At 50.0% G+C, this 19,166-nt stretch overlaps 1 protein-coding gene and 1 long non-coding RNA gene across 2 annotated transcripts in view; one reads left to right on the forward strand and one right to left on the reverse strand.

Annotated features, from left to right (window-relative positions):
* Positions 1-17,014, forward strand: part of LOC116945727 (1-phosphatidylinositol 4,5-bisphosphate phosphodiesterase gamma-1-like) — a 58,080-nt gene extending 41,066 nt beyond the window's left edge. The window contains exons 20-32 of the mRNA XM_032960230.2: positions 361-432; positions 702-808; positions 1,792-1,879; positions 2,447-2,516; positions 6,946-7,109; positions 8,570-8,660; positions 9,281-9,496; positions 10,087-10,235; positions 11,197-11,311; positions 12,566-12,727; positions 13,260-13,348; positions 14,239-14,438; positions 15,033-17,014. Coding sequence (XP_032816121.2) covers positions 361-432; positions 702-808; positions 1,792-1,879; positions 2,447-2,516; positions 6,946-7,109; positions 8,570-8,660; positions 9,281-9,496; positions 10,087-10,235; positions 11,197-11,311; positions 12,566-12,727; positions 13,260-13,348; positions 14,239-14,438; positions 15,033-15,099 — 1,590 coding nt within the window. The 3' untranslated portion in view covers positions 15,100-17,014. The remainder of the gene's footprint in view (positions 1-360; positions 433-701; positions 809-1,791; positions 1,880-2,446; positions 2,517-6,945; positions 7,110-8,569; positions 8,661-9,280; positions 9,497-10,086; positions 10,236-11,196; positions 11,312-12,565; positions 12,728-13,259; positions 13,349-14,238; positions 14,439-15,032) is intronic.
* On the reverse strand, positions 11,473-19,122 carry LOC142929148 (uncharacterized). The gene is made up of 2 exons (XR_012945331.1): positions 18,942-19,122; positions 11,473-15,033 (listed from the first exon to the last, which is right to left on the reverse strand). It is a non-coding gene; the product is annotated as an uncharacterized LOC142929148 (long non-coding RNA).
* Between the last annotated feature and the right edge of the window lie 44 nt (positions 19,123-19,166).

Genomic DNA, 19,166 nt, shown 5'->3' on the forward strand with positions numbered 1-19,166 from the left:
TACTCATTTAAGGCCGAGTTGGCTTAGCAGAGGCCTGGGACCGGTTCTGACATTTCCTCCGATTGGCCACATACGGTGCGAAAGAAGTTCAACATACATACTTACCTTGCTGATATTAGTCGTGACCGGGAGTTGAACTCGGGTCACTGAGGTCGCAGTGCAGTGCGCCGACCACTGCAACCCCCGCCCTGCAGCTGGACTGTGGATTTCCCGTTGAGGCTGTTTGAAGATTTCCCCGGCACTTCGTTTCTCACGGAATGACCTCCGGCTCGCCGGTACGGAGCGGAGGCCGAGGGTGCCACGTGAATTCGTGGATGCAGCCACAGGAACCCATACGTTGTGGTTCTCTCCCTCCGACAGATGGCCGACTTCAACAGCCTCTACCGCTCCGACAGCCTCTACGTCACCGCGAACAACACCACCAAACCCGCGGTAGGCTCGCCCCCCCCCCGCCCCTGCTGGGCTGTTGTGCCCGAGTGCAGCCGTGTGATCCTGTGTGGCCCTGTGTGACCCTGGAATAACCCTACATGATGGCACACGACCCCATGTGACCGTAAAGTGACCCCGTGTGACCCAGTGTGACCCTGGAGTAATCCCATGTTACTCTGAATGGACTCGGAGTAACCCTGCGTGACCCCACATGACCCGTTGCGACCCCTGTGACCTGAGCCCGCACTTTCTGGATGGCGCCTGTGCTGCAGGGCATCATGGTGAAGACGCTGTACGACTACCAGACGGAGCGTAGCGACGAGCTCTCCTTCCTGAGAAACGCCATCATCCGCAACGTGGACAAGCAGGATGAGAGCTGGTGAGCGGGGGGGGGCGTATGGACACGGGGACGTGCAGGACGAGGGTTGGTGAGCGGGGGCCCAGGGGTATGGGGGGTAGAGGGTTACGGAGACAGGGGGGGCACAGGGGACATAGGGGACAAGAGGGTATAGGTTAAAATGGTCACAGTAACTTTGGGATGAGGGGACACTGAGACACGGGGACACGGAGACACGGGGACACAGAGACACGGGGACACGGAGACCTGACGATTGCTAAACACGGCACACGATATGCGGAGAGTGCTGACAACTTGCTTGGGGTGCCGCAGTGAAGAGATGTTAACTACCTCGCCTGATATGCAGGAGGTCTTTGTTTCGATCCTGACCGTGACACCTGTATATTTGGAGTTTGCGGTGTATCTCTCCCCGTGGTCATGTGGATTTCTCTCCGGGCCCTCCAGTTTATACCTCTACATTTAGAATGCTATTTCGAGGATTTGGCTGCTATACATTTCCACGCAATAAGCCAATTCGTTGAGCTATCATTTGTGGACAGGTCGCGTCTGAAAAAGAGCTGCATAGCTCAGTGGGCCTTACCTAGGTTACATCGCGTGAATTTAAATGTGTCGTTAAACCCACCACCTTGTGGGTTCACAGTGTGGGTTTACTCTCCAACACACCGGTGTGCTGATCTAGTAACTAATTGGCATGTTTTGGTGACGTGACAAACCTTACTTACTGGCTGTGTCGGGTGGTGGCGGATTTAACGACTTATTTATATATTTACGCGATCTAACCCCCCCCCCAAAAAAAAAAACTCGTGGATAATATTGGTCGCAAAAGCCTACTTGGTAAAAATAGTTGATAGCTTTTTGATCTTTTTAGTAACGCGGGAAAGAGACGGTCACACTCGCGGGCGCGTGAGCACAAGGGCTCTGCGTCCGTCCTGTGCACGTTCCGCTGGGCTGCGTCTCTCGAGCTTTGCGGTGGCTCGTCACAGCGAGGGGTCTCTCCGTGCCAGGTGGAAGGGCGACTACGGCGGCAAGAAGCAGTTGTGGTTCCCCTCGAACTACGTGGAGGAAGTGGCGAATCCGCTCGCCCAGCAAGAGGTGAGGGCTTCCTCGCTGAACCTCCCGTCCGGCGGCACCGTCCTCTCCGAGCATCCCTCCTCCAGTCTACCGCTGGTAGCTGTGTGTAGCTCAGTGGGCCTGTGTTGGTAGACCGCAGTAGGATCGTGACGATGAGTAGTTACAACCACAGCGAGAGGGGCATATACGGGATGTGTCAAAATATTTTCCGGGTCACAGACCCGGACAGACCCGGCTGATGAGATTAGGGCCTGGTTAGATGTCATGTAACTATAAATCATTACGCTCACACACACACTGGAGGCATACGACCGTTTTATACAACGAATGCAACACTAGAGACAAAACATATATCCATGGACAGCACAGGCGTCAGACAGTGTCGAATGGCGGAGTCCAACGGGCTCAGATCTCCTTCGCCTCACTCTTCTTGGCATCGGCCTTCTACTCTTTCTCCTCTTCCTTCCTCTCCGCCTCCTTTGTCCGTGCGCGCGTCCTCCCGGTTGCCGCATCGCCTGCCCGCCCACCGTGGCCCCGGCGTCACCGCAACCCTTCCTTGTGGCTACCCCCCCACCGCCCCCCGCACAGGAGACGGACGGCAGCAACCCACTGGGGAGCTTGCAGAAGGGCACCATCGACATCCCCACCACGCATATCAGTGAGATATGCGCCCTACGTCGATTCAACGTCGGCCCAACGTCCCGTGTTTTTTGTTTTGTTTTGCCGGGCGCCCTCCTGGTGCTGGTTCCGTCACTCTTTTGCGGCGGAGGTTCCCACAGACTCCTCATGAAATACAACAATAATTGTATTATTATTATTATTATCAGACGACATGTTACATGGTGTGCATAGAAGTATTGCCCATTATATGCTTGGGTCTCTCGGTAAAGTCACGTAGATAGGTTCAAAGAAAATAACAAAAAATAACACAAAAAATATGAATACATTTGAAACAAAATTTGAGACAGATGCCATCCAAGTATCCACTCTACGTCCTTCCTTATGGAAGAGGTACGTAGATGACACGTTTATCATCTGGCCACATGGCCGACCAGCTCTGAACCAATTCCTCAACCACATCAATTCCATACACCCAGCCATCAAATTCACCATGGAGGTGGAAAAGAATGGAAAGTTACTATTCTTGGATGTTTTAATCGAAAAGAGACCAGATGGCTCAATGGGACACTGTCTACAGGAAAGCCACCCATACGGATGCCTACCTAAAACTTGACTCCCACCATCATCCAGCCCAGAAGAATTCCCTCATCAAAACTCTACACCATAGAGCTCGTTTTATTTCTGACCGTCATCACCTAGCCAGTAAACTGGAACACGTACCTTAAAAAGAATGGATATTCAGACTACATAATCCGTAAAGATATCACCCCGACCGTTGGGAAAGAACCATCTGAGGACCCAATCAAAACCATCACCTTGCCTACATAGCAGGGGTCACTAAAAAGATTTCGAAAATCATGAGCAAACACAAGATCCAGGTTCGATTTAACACAGTATATAAAATTCATGATCTGATCCCATCTGTGAAGGATGTGATCCCTGACATGCAATACCCCGGCGTCTACAAACTAAGCTGTGTCTGCAGCAGTAGTTACATTGGGGAAACTAAGCGACATGTCTCGGACTGTGTTCGTGAACACAAGGCAGATCTGAAACACGGTAGGACCAATCATTGTTTTAATGCGGTGGGCTCACACGAAATTGCTTTCTCTAAGACGAAGGTACTTTGCAATCCCACTGGCTATCAACAAAGATTCGTTCATGAAGCCATCCATATATATAGACACAGACACAATTTCAACCGAGAAGATGGGTACAAACTGAGCAATCATTGAAAGGACGTTATCAACCAGTTTAAGTCATAACTGGCTGTGCTGTTCCCATCCTACCACCTTCCGATGTTAGTTGTGCTTCACGCCCATTTCAAACTTGCGCTTTCACAGGGTTCACACGAGCACAGTCACTTTGCGCGCCAACCCCTTGGTTGCGGCTCTGCGATCTCCCATTAACATGCTAATATCTCATTAACATACTACTCTCTCATTGACATGCTAATCTCTCATTAACATGCGAATCTCTCATTAACATACTAATCTCTCATTAACATGCTAATATCTCATTAACATGCTAATCTCTCATTAACATACTAATCTCTCATTAACATGCAAATCTCTCATTAACATGCGAATCTCATTAACATGCGAATCTCTCATTTACATGCGAATCTCTCAGTAACATGCGAATCTCTCATTAACATACTAATCTCTCATTGACATACTAATCTCTCATTAACATGATAATATCTCATTAACATGATAATCTCTCAGTAACATGCTAATCTCTCATTAACATGCTAATATCTCATTAACATGCTAATCCCTCATTAACATGTGAATCTCTCATTAACATGCTAATATCTCATTGACATGCAAATCTCTCATCAACACGCGAATCTCTCATTAACATGCTAATCTCTCATTAACATGCTAATATATCATTAACATACCAATCTCTCATTGGCATGCTAATCTCTCATTAACATGCTAATCTCTCATTAACATACTAATCTCTCAATAACATGCTAATCTCTCATTAACATACTAATCTCTCATTAACATGTGAATCTCTCATTAACATGCGACTCTCTCATTAACATGCGAATCTCTCATTAACATGCGAATCTCTCAGTAACATGCTAATCTCTCATTAACATACTAATCTCTCATTAACATACTAATCTCTCAATAACATGCTAATCTCTCATTAACATGCTAATATCTCATTAACATACCAATCTCTCATTGACATGCTAATCTCTCATTAACATGCTAATATCTCATTAATATGCGAATCTCTCATTAACATACTAATCTCTCATTAACATGCTAATATCTCATTAACATGCTAATCTCTCATTAACATACTAATCTCTCATTAACATGCAAATCTCTCATTAACATGCGAATCTCATTAACATGCGAATCTCTCATTTACATGCGAATCTCTCAGTAACATGCGAATCTCTCATTAACATACTAATCTCTCATTGACATACTAATCTCTCATTAACATGATAATATCTCATTAACATGATAATATCTCAGTAACATGCTAATCTCTCATTAACATGCTAATATCTCATTAACATGCTAATCCCTCATTAACATGTGAATCTCTCATTAACATGCTAATATCTCATTGACATGCAAATCTCTCATCAACACGCGGATCTCTCATTAACATGCTAATCTCTCATTAACATGCTAATATCTCATTAACATACCAATCTCTCATTGGCATGCTAATCTCTCATTAACATGCTAATCTCTCATTAACATACTAATCTCTCAATAACATGCTAATCTCTCATTAACATACTAATCTCTCATTAACATGTGAATCTCTCATTAACATGCGACTCTCTCATTAACATGCGAATCTCTCATTAACATGCGAATCTCTCAGTAACATGCTACTCTCTCATTAACATACTAATCTCTCATTAACATACTAATCTCTCAATAACATGCTAAACTCTCATTAACATGCTAATATCTCATTAACATACCAATCTCTCATTGACATGCTAATCTCTCATTAACATGCTAATATCTCATTAACATGCTCATTTTCACCTGCAAGCCCTTTGATTGGTGGAAAACCAAACACCGTCGCGTTGACTGCCCACCCCTTTACATTATCATTGGCTGCTGACATTTGGGCTGTGCCCATTTCAAACCCCTTATAAACAGTTTGCCTCGGAAGCTAAACCCCCCCGCTTGTGTTGCGATCGAAAAGTCGTAGTTTTTTGTTATTTTCTTTGAACCTATCTACGTGACTTTACCTAAAGACCCAAGAATATGAATTCCTGCAGTCACAAAAGCTTTATCAAGATATCGCCCATTATTAAATAATGATTATAATCGTGCAGCAGTTTCAACTTCTCAATGGTTCAGTTGCTGGCAGTGTGTTCTCTGAGCGGATATACAGTGTCCCGCATATGAGGTGGGGGGGGGGGGGGGGTTGGGGAAACATAAAAAAGTTACAAAAAAATTTAAAGTAAAAATGTCACAGCTGAAAGGTCAAAGAACAAACCGCGCGTGAGGCACAACGCTGACCCGTGGCTCAGCGGCATCTCCACGCCGCGCAGGAACGCCGCGTGCCAGGCTACGGTGCCCGGCTGTACGGTGCCGATTTTCAGAGCCGCAGCCTTACGGCTCCGGGCTGCGGTTCCACATTACGGTGCCGCTCCACCCTGCCGAGCGGCCCAACGAGCTCTCACAAGCCCGTGCGGTGTTTTTGCGACATTCCTGCCAATCAAAGTGATACATTGTCACGTGAACGAACGTGACTACGTGTCACCTCTTTGACGGGACGCGACGGCTTTATTGACTGGCTGTGTTGTGGGCAGGAGGAGTGCTTTACAACATGATTCGTTATATTGGCCACAAAAAACCTGCATGTCAGAGTTACTTTATACCTTCAAGTTATGTGCGCTGTTGGTGTTTAAATTTAGTATGGTTGAGCACTCAAAAAATAACTTTACAAGTTGTAAATGGGCGAAATTAGCTCTTCGTAGAGACAACCAGGGTTTTGTAAACACAACAGGTATATACTGCGCATGCCCTCTTGGTGTTTTGAGGACATTTTTAATTTGATGTTGGTAAAGTTGGTGATGATTATGATGCTCGGTGATGTTTGTGATGGTGGTTCTGACAGTCGTGTTCGTGATGATGATGATGATACTGATGTTGGTGGTGACGGTTCTGACAGTGACACTCTTGATATTTTACGATGCTGGCAATTCCGACACTGATGCTCGTGATGCCGGCGATGACGTTTGAAGACGATGATGTTGGTGGTGACGGTGGCTCTGACAGTGACACTCGAGATATTTTCTGGATTTATATTATTCCATGGCGATTTACGGCAATCATAAAAAAACGGACGTAAGGTGACGAGGGGTTGAGATAAAGGGTGGGGTTAATAAAAGTGGCGGCGTAGGCGTTTGCGATGCTCGCGATGTTGGTGGCGATGCCGACGACCGCCGCCCGCGTGTGCCGTAGCCATCCACCAGCAGGGCAAGGGCAGCCAGCGCTGCGTCTTCACCATCGAGGCGAAGGTCATGCAGCCGGTGGTGCGGCCGCTGGACGTGGCCGTGACGAGCCAGGAGGAGCTCTTCTCGTGGGTCACCAAGATCCGCGAGACCGCCAACCACGCCGGCATCCGGGTACGAGGGTCTCCCCACCACCCCCATCCACCCCTGCATTGCCACGGCCACCGCCGGAGCATTCGGTCCAGGATCACGGTCGCCATCGGGAGAATCGGTTTCTCGGAGCACGAGGCTCCGAATGCATGAGTCTCCTGTTGGTGGTGGTGGTGGTGCTGGAAATGTCGGTACTCAATGTCATGGCGGCGGTGTTGATGATGATGGTAGTGTTGGGGACAATGGATGCACGAGAGAAGTGGCAGTGACCGCGGCGAGCACTCGGGCCAGCCCCAGGTCCATGCCATTGCCAAGAATACAAACCGTTACATCTTTGCAATTACAGATATTCTAGACGAATCTGAGAATCACATTTTTTCGGTAACTGCAGCCGTGCAAGTCGTGGAAAATGTTTAGAGGCGCCAGCCTCGTTTACGATAGAGCCCTACATTACTCAAAGCCTCTTTGGGACTGCAAGTGCGTCGTGCGATGAGGTCTGGATATGCACTGCACCATTTATGATTGGAGTTGTCCACTTTTTTTTGTTTACAATTTTTATTTTCTCCAGCCGTAACCAGGAACACGGCCAAATGTCTCCCCACCAGAAGCCAACGTGTAACGCCGCATTTCCGTTCGTTGCAACAAAAAAAAAGCGGAACCAACCGAGCAGACACCAACGCCCTCCGTTGGCAATCAACACTGCAGCCATCGCGGGGTAGTCGATCGACATCCTCGCCACAGAGCCCCCTTAGCCTGGCGACCACGCAACCCCTGAGCGCAGGCCCGCAGCCTTCACATAGCCTCAACGAAGGAGGAACTTCTCCGGACCCAACTTCCCGCTTTTATTGCGTTCGTGTGTGCACAGAATTGTGTAGCAAGCGATTGCTTACTAAAGCAAACGGTTTCCTCGTGGATACCTTACCAACTTCCCCTCGTGGGTTCGGCTCCCATCCTCCCCTCTTGTACAGTGCCCTGATTAATACAGTGTTTGGATGGTTTGTGAGTGCAGTATAACATGTGCTGTACCGTGCTGAGTGTCTGGAGACGCTGGAGGAAGTGGAGGTGAGCACTGATGGGGTGGTGGTGATGGTGGTGATGATGTTGAGGTGTGTGGTGTCTATCTGGGCTTGCCACCTTTTCCACAGACCAAACTTAGACCCGTGTCTCAGTCGGCACAAGGTTTAGCAGCACTCTGCAGAATACTGTCATTAAGTTCATCACAATACCATCACCAGATCTCTGTACAAGTCAGTTCCTGCCACCCAGTCTCGGGCTGTTCAGGTCAAAACCAGGATAGGTGGCCTCCCAGTGAGTATTTGTGGATTTGCTCCGGGGGTGTGCAGTTGGTTGCGCTGTGACGTTGCGTTGTCACAGCGCTCGTGATGGGGTTGAGAAGCGGAAGTGTCGTCACGGCGGCCGCGCGGTGGAGTCTCCGTGCCGAGGTCGTGACCTCTCCGTGTTTCCCCGTCCCTCTGTCCGTGAAGATGCACACGTGCATGGAGGAGTCGCGGCGCCGCAATGTGGCTCTGCAGATGTCGGAGCTCGTGGTGTACTGTCGCCCGGTGCCCTTCGACAGTACGTGCGTGCGTGTACTTTCGTGCGTGTATGTGTTCGTGTGTACGGGTGCTTGTGCATTAGCTGCGGTACGAATCACGGGGACCCAAATTAATTTCCCGCTCGCAACCAATAACAAGTGGCGAATATTTCAACCGGTCCTGGATCTCCCCATGGTCGACCCAGCCTTAAAATTAGGACCTGGTGCTGTGTACATATCAGCACTGGGGAGACAAAGGGGGCCGGGCACGGTGCTGGCCACCCACTGCCTCGTCTGCCGTGCCAGGCTTCATAGGTGCTTGTTAGCAGCACTCGCCCCAATAGCCTGTCCATAGCTATTTGTCTTTGTGTGCGTGTCCCATCGTTATTCAGCATCCTTAAAATGTCCTAAAAAATCATGTCTCCAATTGAACGCATTGGTGGTACACCAGTGAACGGTATGCACATTTCTCACAATAATGATTTATTTTCCCGCGATTAGCAACCCCGGTCAGCAAATCTTGCGGGGTGGTGGTGGAGCGTCAAAATCAGTTCTTGCAATGTCGAAGCCCAACCCTGGCTGCGATGAACCCACGGGGGTCTCGCCACCCGGTGACCCCCCCTCTCCCGCCTCCCCATCCCGCGCCGTTGACCACGAGCAGAGGAGAAGAGCAGCTGCCGCGACATGTCGTCGCTCAACGAGAGCAAGGCGGAGAAGGTGTCCGCGGGGGCCCGGGCGCGCGAGTTCCTCGCCCACAACGCCCGCTACCTGAGCCGCATCTACCCCAAGGGGCAGCGCATCGACTCCTCCAACTACGACCCCGTGCCCATGTGGCTCTGCGGCACCCAGATGGTGGCGCTCAACTTCCAGACGCCCGGTGAGCTGCGGCGAGCCGGCGCACGGGAAACCCCCAGGACGCATGGAGAGTGGCGGCAGCGACCCGTTTCATGCTGGGCCTCGTAGTGATGATGATGATGGGGTTGATGATGGTGAGGGTCATGATTGTGAGAATGGCGAAGGTGATGAGTTGGTGATGGTGGTGAGGTATATGATGGGGAGTAGGATGATGATACAAAGAATGATGATGATGATGATGTTGTGGCTACTGATTATGGCATTGCCCAGGTACAGTGAGGGAAAAAAGTATTTGCTCTGGTGTGATGCTGGTTGTGATGTGACACTGCGGTGCGACGCCAGCTGTTATGTAACACCAGCTGCGGTACGACGCCGGCTGCAGTGTGACGTCGTGTAATGATGTGGTATGACGCTGGCCGTGGTGTGACGTTTTGGTGTGATGCTATGGGTATGACGTCGGCTGTGGAGTAATGCCAATTCTTATGTGACACTGCGGTGCAACGCCGGCTGCGGTGTGACGCCGGCTGCGGTGTGACGTTTTGGCGCGATGATGTGGGTATGACGCCGGCTGCGATGTTATGCTGGTTGTGGTGTGACGATGTGGTGGGACAGACAAGCCGATGCAGCTGAACCAGGCGTTCTTCTGCATGAACGGCCGCAGCGGCTACCTGCTGAAACCCAAGTGCATGTTTGACCCCGGATTCAACCCACGTGACAGCTCGACCCTGCGGCCTGAGCAGGGCATCAGCATCCAGCTCATAGTACGGAGTAACCACTCCCCCTAGTGCCATCCCTAACCTCCACCATAACCCTCACCCCTACTATAACCCTCACCTCAACTATAACCTGGACTGTAATCCTCACTCGAACCCTAAGCCTTATACTCTTAACCCCTAATTCCTCATACTATCTCGAATCCTAATATTACCACTTACACTGCCCTTCTACTAACTCTGACTGGAATCTTAACAGCAAACCTGGTCCTCACATGAACCCTAACTCTCAGGCTAGTTTACATTTTAACCCTTAATATTAACTGTAACCCTAAATCTTATGCCTAACCGTGATATTAAACCCAAACCTAATACTAACCCGAATGCTAACACTAACCCTAACCATACAATTACACCCTAACCCTTATCCTAACCTTAACACTAAGGCTGAACACTTACCCTGAAAACGAATTTCTTTAGAACTGCTTTTTGTGTTTTGGTTTTTGTTCTTCCCCCACACCTTTGATTAGCGCAGTTGGCTACGTACGGTGCGAAAGAAGTTCAACGTACACACATCCCTAATGCTGCAGCACCACAACCCCTATCTCCAATATCTCCCTGTCACCATCACATTCATCAAATCACTCGGTCAGCCACAGGCAGAGCCTCAACTTGAAGAGGGGCAGGGATTTGACAGCGCGGATGGCTGGGGGAAGCGAATTTCAAGCCATAGGAGCAGCAGAGGAGAATGAGTGACCTCTCACTCAGCGAAGGTTGACTGTGAACAATACGAGGGAGCACAGCGAAGTGATCATTGCAGAGCACAGCCACAAATTCAATGCGTCCAAGCCATTTGTGTGGCCGCACGAGGAATGAAGGGATCTTTACATGTTGTATGCCCTTGCGCCCGTGTGCGTGCGTGCGTGTGCACGTGGATGCATGCGTGAGTGCGCGTGTGTACCTGTGCACATATTTGCGTGCGTCCACTTGTGTGCACGCGTGTGCTCAGCTGTACGGGGCGAGGCGCCTGCCCCGGAGCAGCCGGAGCATCAGCAACCCGTTTGTGGAGGTGGAGATATGCGGTGCTGAGTTCGACTCCAACAAGTTCAAGACCGAGGTCGTGCGTGAGTGATGGACAGATGCACGCACGTGCTGTTAGCGAGCACCTATGAAGGTTGGCACCACAGCACACGAGGGGATGGGTGGCCAACACCGCACACGGCCGCCTTTGTCTCCCCCAGTGTTTATGTTCACACAGAGCATCAGATACTCTTTTAATGCTCAGTCTAAATCAGAATCTTTATTTCTGCTGGAGGAACCCGATGAGCTATAAAGCTCTTTTTCACGGATCTCCAGTCGGGGCATGGGGTAAGAACGTTACAACAACAAACGGTGCAAAAAATATGATAGTAGAGCAACGTACGAGAAAGGTAAAAAAATCACCGAAACACAAACAAATACACTAAATCATTCCCCCCAGGCAAAGCCCACTGAGGGATTAACCTATTTTTCAGAAGCGACCTGGCCACAAATGAAAGCGTAACAAAGTGGCCCACCATTTGGACATTTATAGCACCAAAATAATTTAAATATGGGAGGGGGAAGCTCAGGACCAGGTCAGATATTCGTCACCATATGTTGGCCAAGGGCGGGAATTGGACTCGGGTTGCGGAGTTCGTAGCGCAGTGCGCTGATCTCTAAACTACCGCTCCGGCACACGCACGCGCGCCGCTCTCTGATCTCTCCGTGTGGTGCTCCTCGCTCTGCTGTGCCCACCACCTCGTGAGCTCCTCGCCGTGTCTTCAGTCAGCAGTTGCGCCCTCAGAAGCAGCCGGGCAGCCCAGACGTCAGAGGCGTTGTGGGCAGCACCGCCGAGATCCTGGGTTCGAATTCCGGGTTTCAGTATCAGCCCGCGATTAAATTTTGATCTCAGGGAAAGCGAGTTGTTGGTCTCAGCCCGGTCGCCAATATCTGGACAAAACAAACCCTCATGATAATGCTTCTATGCTCAACAAACATTATGCCGTGGCAGGGCAGGTGGCAAAGTGCTGCCCCCTAATGTGTGTGAAACAGAGGTCACTTGAAGGGAATCGGCTCTGTGATATCCACTTCTGATGGACATTCTCCAGTAAGAGAGTTCCGATTGAATTTTCTTCTTCGTATGACACCAACAGCATAATCAGATGAAATTGCGGGCAAACGACAACTATAAAGTGTCCCTGTGTGCCAGCGACAAGCTCGGCCACTTGCCACATTATCGCTGGCCCCGCGCCCTCTGACGCGCTCTCTCATACGCTTTCTCACGCGTATTCTCATGCTTTCTCGTATGTGCCCTCTCTCTCGTGCGCCCCCCCCCCACCATCCCACCCATCCCACAGCCGATAACGGGCTGAGCCCCACGTGGGCCGTGCGCTCCATCATCTTCGACGTGCTCTTCCCGGAGCTCACCTTCCTGCGGTTCGTCGTCTACGAGGAGGACATATTCAGTGACTCCAACTTCCTGGCGCAGGCAACATTCCCCGTGCGAGGCCTCAAGACAGGTGTGCTTAAGGGGGCATGGGAGCGTGTGCGGTGGGCGGCAGAGTGGCAGGGAGGAGGAAGGTCGGGCAAGCTGGGAATTCGTGGTGGGCCCAGACCCCAGGAAAGTTACGGGCGCGGGGGTCAACTCACGTGTGTTTGACGTGCCGGAGGCACCCAATCGGCACAGCAGGGCGACGTCGGCCGAGGTCATTTTTGAATGACATCGACTTCGCGTTGCGGGACCTCGCTGTTCTAACGACCTCGACCTCGGTCGCCCGCCCGCCCGCCCGACGCCATGGCTGGCATGGGTCATCAGCGTCGTAACCGCTCAGTGGTCATGCGGCCTACCTTAATCCGGGGTGATCCTGTACCTCGCCTAGTTCGTACGTTTTACATGAATTATTAACATGACGTACAATGTGACACCGGCGTCGTTTATGGTTGATTTGTATAGATGCGATCTGATGCCGGTATCGTCGTATACAATCGCTCACGTCTCCCACGCTACCCGGCAGCCCGCTAAGTGAGTCGCCCCCTCGTTGTCCCTGCAAGGATTCCGCTCCGTGCCGCTCAAGAACGGCTACAACGAGGACATCGAGCTGGCCTCTCTGCTCATTCACATCAACATCAGCAGCTTAAAGGTCCTAACACCCTTACGCGGACACCCAGCCCCGTGCCGGGGCCTCTCCTGCCTCGGCAGTTTCTCTATGGTCATGAAAAATCCCGACCCCGACGCCTGCTGTATATTTGGAGTTTGCGTGTCTCTCTCCCTGTGGTCGCGTGGATTTTTCTCCATATTCTCCAGTTTTTCCCTCAACATTTAGAAACGTGCGTTTAGAGTACTTGGCTGCCGTAAATTTCCACACGAAAAGCCACTTCGTTGGGCTATCAGTCGTGACAGCCAGGTCACGTCTGAAAAAGAGCTACACAGCTCAGTGCGCCTCATCTGGTAAAATAGAAAATAGTTGAGTTTTTATTTACGTGACGATCACTGTGCGTGCCCGTCTCCGTGACACTCGAGCGCATTATACCAAGGGGAAAGAGTTTGTGCGGTGGTTTTCACCCCTTCTCCGCCCCACACACCCGGAATTCCGTTGCTGCACACTTGTCCTAGGTTACTCTCGCGCCTAATGTACAAGTGGACGGTGAGCCATCAATTCAGCGTGGTGACATCACTTTGCAGTTGCATTTGACAAGTATACCTGCCTGCTTACATACTATAGGAGTGCGATAATCACCCAAACATGTGATGTTGATATTTATGCAACTTGTTTTTAAGCAATTCGTCCCAGTAAACTCTTTTACAGGACATGCATGTAGGTTAACATTACCGTAATTATATTTTTGCACTGTTTTTGACTTCAGTAATGCATTTTTTTTTTGCTCCCGATTTCTCTTCGTTTTATTCTTGTACTCGTGTTTACTTCGCCGCTTTTTGTCGTGTTGGTGACTGGCGGTCCGGGTCACTCTTGCAATTGAGGCAATCCTTGCCTCTCGAGTTCTCCCCTCAACGAACGAACCGGACTTGCAGGAGGAGGACAACGGCGAGCTGTACTCGTCGATCCAGCAGCTGCGCGCGCGCACCAACCAGCTGTCGCATGAGGTGGACCTGGGCGAGAGTTCCATGGAGCGAGCTGGGGGGCGCCCGCCCGCTGATTACGAGCAGGGCCTGCAGGAGCTCTACGCCACGCAGAGCCGGCTCATGGAGCTCACGGCCACGCGCAACCAGAGGTCGGCAGGGGATCCTCTCCGTACATCTCACGTCATCTCCACACGCTGTCTCATGTCAACATCATGTCCACATCATATCCACATCATGTCCACATCATATCCACACCATCTGCACACACCACCTTCCTGCACGCAATGGGTAGCACGCTATGCACGCATACTCTTTGATGTAGCAACACACGAAGTTGTGCTGCAGGAAGGCACGACTCTCATTATGCCTTGCATGGGCATCATGTGACCACCACACTTCATTTACAATGCTCTCAGCCTTGCGCACACACTTTGCAGTTCTCTTTCATGATAACAAAGAAATTCAAATTTTCGTGTATGCCATTCGTTTATAAAACACTGCAGGGAGTAATTTACGCGGTAATTTTTTTTGCGGAAAAAGTGCAGGCGGTTGTCCTAGTTGTTCACTGGCCTGCGCCCGGTCAGTCCGGCACACGTCACCCGAGCGGAAGGCCGCGACGTTTTATCCACAAACCGCAGTGGCAAGAGGACGATGTCTCCCCTGCGGCCACGGCGAGTCGGGCCTCCTTCACGCAGCTGCTACAGCTGATGGCGTGCGCTCTCTTCTTGTTGTTATTGTTTCAGGCTGCGCGCAAAGGAGCAGAAAAAAAAGACTCAGCAAAAGGACGTGGACTCCTACGCTCCCCACTGAGGGTGACGTCTGCCTGGAGCGCGGTGGCATTGCCTCCCTTAGTCTAGCTGCCCTCTCCCGCAAAGCTGTCCCTCACACACACACACACACATGTCTCCTCACCCACGTTGCTTCACCCACATCGCCTCACCCACGTCTCTTCACCTACTTCTGCACACCTACCTTTTCACACTCACCTCTCCTCACCTCCCTCTCCTCATGTACTTCCTCACACCCACCTCCCCACAGCTGGCCTCCTCACGGCTACACAAACTTTCAAGACAAGGACATGCAGCACCAAAGCGCTTGTATGTTTATTCAATGTTTAGTTTTTCGTTAGGGGAATAAAATGTGAAACAGTTTGTGAGGTATGCAAGTCAGAGGGAGTGCAAGGGAATCTCTGTCGTTTGGTCAGGATGTACACTTTGTTGATGTTGCGCTGGGCGAGAGATGGAGCATTTCAAAGCGTTCTTTGCTTTTGTCGTGGCTGCAGATGCTTGGCTCTGTTTTTGCAGTGGTGTAGCTATCGAGTATGCAGGCGGTGCAATCGCACTGGGGCCCCCGCAGGTGGGAAGGAGCCCGCATGCCAGGGCTACGAAGAGGAGGGAGGAAAATTGGCCAGGGGGTAGCCCCATATTATTATTTTTTTGCACCAGGGCCTGTGCCAACTACGCTACGGCCACTGCATGCAATTGTTCCAGTTGGAGGCCCACGTCTTACCTCACAAATTGCCTGGTGGTGCTTGCGTGCACAACGTTATGACAGGCCGGCAGCAGCACCGCCACAGAAGACCTATATTATTGTTGTAAGCTTCTTCCCAGTGTTCCTCAAGGTCCATTTCCCACGTGTTCAACAGCAGTGTTAATTCGCCGTGCACCCCCCAAGGGGCAATGGCCACAGTAAAGTGTCTTGCCTCTTCTCTCCAGGGAGTGATGCGAGTGGCAGGACGTCAGGTCGCGCGGTGTTTCAGGTCATTATTTGCGGGAGATGGCCAAACGGCTCGTAGGTCAGAGCGCTTGGCTGGCAACTGCTGAAATTCTGGGTTCAAATTCAGGCGCAGCTGCCCGTGAGTCAACCGGCTTCTCAAGTGTAGCGAGTTGATGGTTTCAGCCCAGTCACCAATGACTGCACAAAATAATCCAAGGCATTTTAAGTTTTGTATTCCCTTTGTCTGGCTAAATACCAGCTCTGAGAAACGAAATATTTGTAAATGGTTACGATTTGTGCTCTCATTCTTGGATTCCAACAGCTCATGGCTCCCACCAGCGGAAGCTACAAAGTACAATTCAAGTTTTCCAATCTCAGGTAACATATGCAGGTGGACGAATTGATAACTGAAATGCAAAGACAACTTGTGGTGATAATCTGCCACTACTGGGCAGCCAGCACACCAGTTCTCTCGGAAAGCTGCTCAGGCTGTCACCTCTTGTGGTGATTAAGTCACTATCATCACATTCCAAATTGTCAGTGGGTCTCTATGCGAGTCTCTGGATTTCTATCCGAGTCTACTGGTCTCTCTGTGAGTTTATGGGTCTCTACACGAATGGGTGTCCATGCGAATCCATGGGCCTCTAGCGATGATGATGATGACGCCACTGCCAATGGAGTCCAGTTTCTTGGTCAATCTACCTGCACGTATTATCACCTCAGACTGGAAAACCCGGGGCAGAGTTCGTAGTGTCTCCGAACTGGAGCCATGGAGTTGTCACTGCCTGGAGGCCGTGGTTTGTCGCAATTGTGTTTGGATTTACGTCTGGAATTGTGACCTCCGGTAACAGCACGTGCCACCTTAAAAATGCGGGTGACACGCAGCCCCCGTCTTCAAATAAAGTTGCTGCCTCATGAATGTATTCAATAACACGTTAAGTAATAATTATAACTGGATTTATTTTAAACTGTTTCTGAAATATAAAATAAAGGTCGATGTTTTGGCAAACTGGTGTAAATTGTATTTATGGTACTCTTTGGTTCTTTCGGTAAAGTGACGTAGGTAGAAAAATTAAATAAAACAAAAAATAATATATCACGACGTTTCAATCGCAACACAAGCGGTCGTCCTCAGGCGGGAAAAAATAATCCAGCAGTGGAACTGCTGAACCAGCGAGAGAGCTATTACAATAAGAGGTTAAATTTTGATTTGAAGCTTTCGTGACTGCAAGGATTCATCTTCTTTGGTTATTTCAAAAGAACCAAAGAAAATAAGAGGTTATTTATGTGGCGATGGGCAAGCAAGCGGGGTCTCAGCTGGAAAGGAATTCCATCCCCGGACACAAGCACGTCAGTTGTGTTAATGGGGGAGATTTTGGAGAGAGAGATTAGGGAGAGAGATTAGCATGAAATGAACTTCCGTCGCCGCATAAGAGTATAGTGGCATATGCGCACAACAGCAGTGTTAATGGGAGATTAGCACAATGTTGATGGGAGAGATTAGGCGGGGGGATTAGCAAGTTAATGTGAAGTCTATGTGTAACACAAGCTGCTGCGGCGCTGCCAACTGCGCTGTGAGAGGCGAGCGCGTCCACGCAAGAGAACCACCGCAACGGTGGTCGCGCCAGTGAGACACAAAGCCCATCACAGCCAGAACTATCGATACATCGAGGCTAAGGGAGCAGAGGTGGCCATGCTAGTGAGATCCCAGCCCGTTAATGCAGAGGCACCCAACAGGGCAATGCAACTCGGAGAGTCGGAGATAACAGCCAAACGGCAGGGAAGAATGGAAGCACCACGGCAAGTGACGACTTTGCTTGGTTAATAACGTCCTTCCAATGATTGCTCAGCTTGTACCCATCTTCTCGGTTGAAATTGTCTCAGTGTTTATATATCTGGATCGCTTCATAGACAAATCTTTGACGGTAGTCACGAAAGCTTCAAATCAAGATTTTATATTTATGGTGTTTTTTATGTCATTTGATTCTCTTCGTACTGCTGCCAGGTAAGTCGAATATTTTCACGGCTCTGAGCCAATTGTGGAAATTCCACATTCAAGTGACGGAGCAAGACTATCCATAGGACAACCGGAGTTGTAGGAGGTGGACATTTAGGTAGGTGAACCATCCATCCATGACGGCGGTGGTCGTGTTGTCAATAATCTGGTGTGCATAGTACGGTCTAACATTGTATGGGGGGTGGGGAGATGTGATGGTGTGACGTGCTACTGATGTGATGTTTTTTTATGCTGCTGTGGGTGTAGTTGTGATGTGATGGTGGTGTGGTGATGTTCGTGCTGTTAATGCTGATTTGGTATCAATGTTAGTGCTGTTGATGGTGACGTGGTGATGTTGGTGGTGATGTTGGTGGTGCTAGTCCTGGGTGAAGGTAACGTAGTGGTCATTTTGATGATGTGGTGATGAAGCTCGTAATGATATTGGTGACCTTAACGATGTGATGTTAATGTTCGTGACGGTGACGTGGTGATGTTACCGCTGCTGTGATGTTACCGCTGCTGTGATGTTACCGCTGCAGAGTGTGGTGATGTTACCGTTATGGTGATGTTACCGCTGTGGTGATGTTACTACTGCTGAGTGTGGTGATGTTACCGTTATGGTGATGTTACCGTTATGGTGATGTTACCGTTATGGTGATGTTACCGTTATGGTGATGTTACCGTTATGGTGATGTTACCGTTATGGTGATGTTACCGCTGCTGACCGTGGTGATGTTGCCGCTGTGGTGATGTTACCGCTGTGGTGATGTTACCGCTGTGGTGATGTTACCGCTGTGGTGATGTTACTAGTGCTGAGTGTGGTGATGTTACCGCTGTGGTGATGTTACCGCTGCTGACCGTGGTGATGTTGCCGCTGTGGTGATGTTACCACTGTGGTGATGTTACTAGTGCTGAGTGTGGTGATGTTACCGCTGCTCACCGTGGTGATGTTACCACTGCTACTGTGGTGATGTTACCGCTGTGGTGATGTTACCGCTGTGGTGATGTTACTACTGCTGACCGTGGTGATGTTACTACTGCTGACTGTGGTGATGTTACCGCTGTGGTGATGTTACTACTGCTGACTGTGGTGATGTTCGCGATGTTTCGTTCTCTGTGTGAATAACGAAGCGCGCGAGCCGCCGCGCGAGTCGCCGTCCGCCGC

This window comes from Petromyzon marinus, chromosome 25 (genome assembly GCF_048934315.1).
Source record: "Petromyzon marinus isolate PM22_M1 ecotype Great Lakes invasive population chromosome 25, UKy_Petmar_22M1.pri1.0, whole genome shotgun sequence".
Lineage (NCBI taxonomy): Eukaryota > Metazoa > Chordata > Hyperoartia > Petromyzontiformes > Petromyzontidae > Petromyzon > Petromyzon marinus.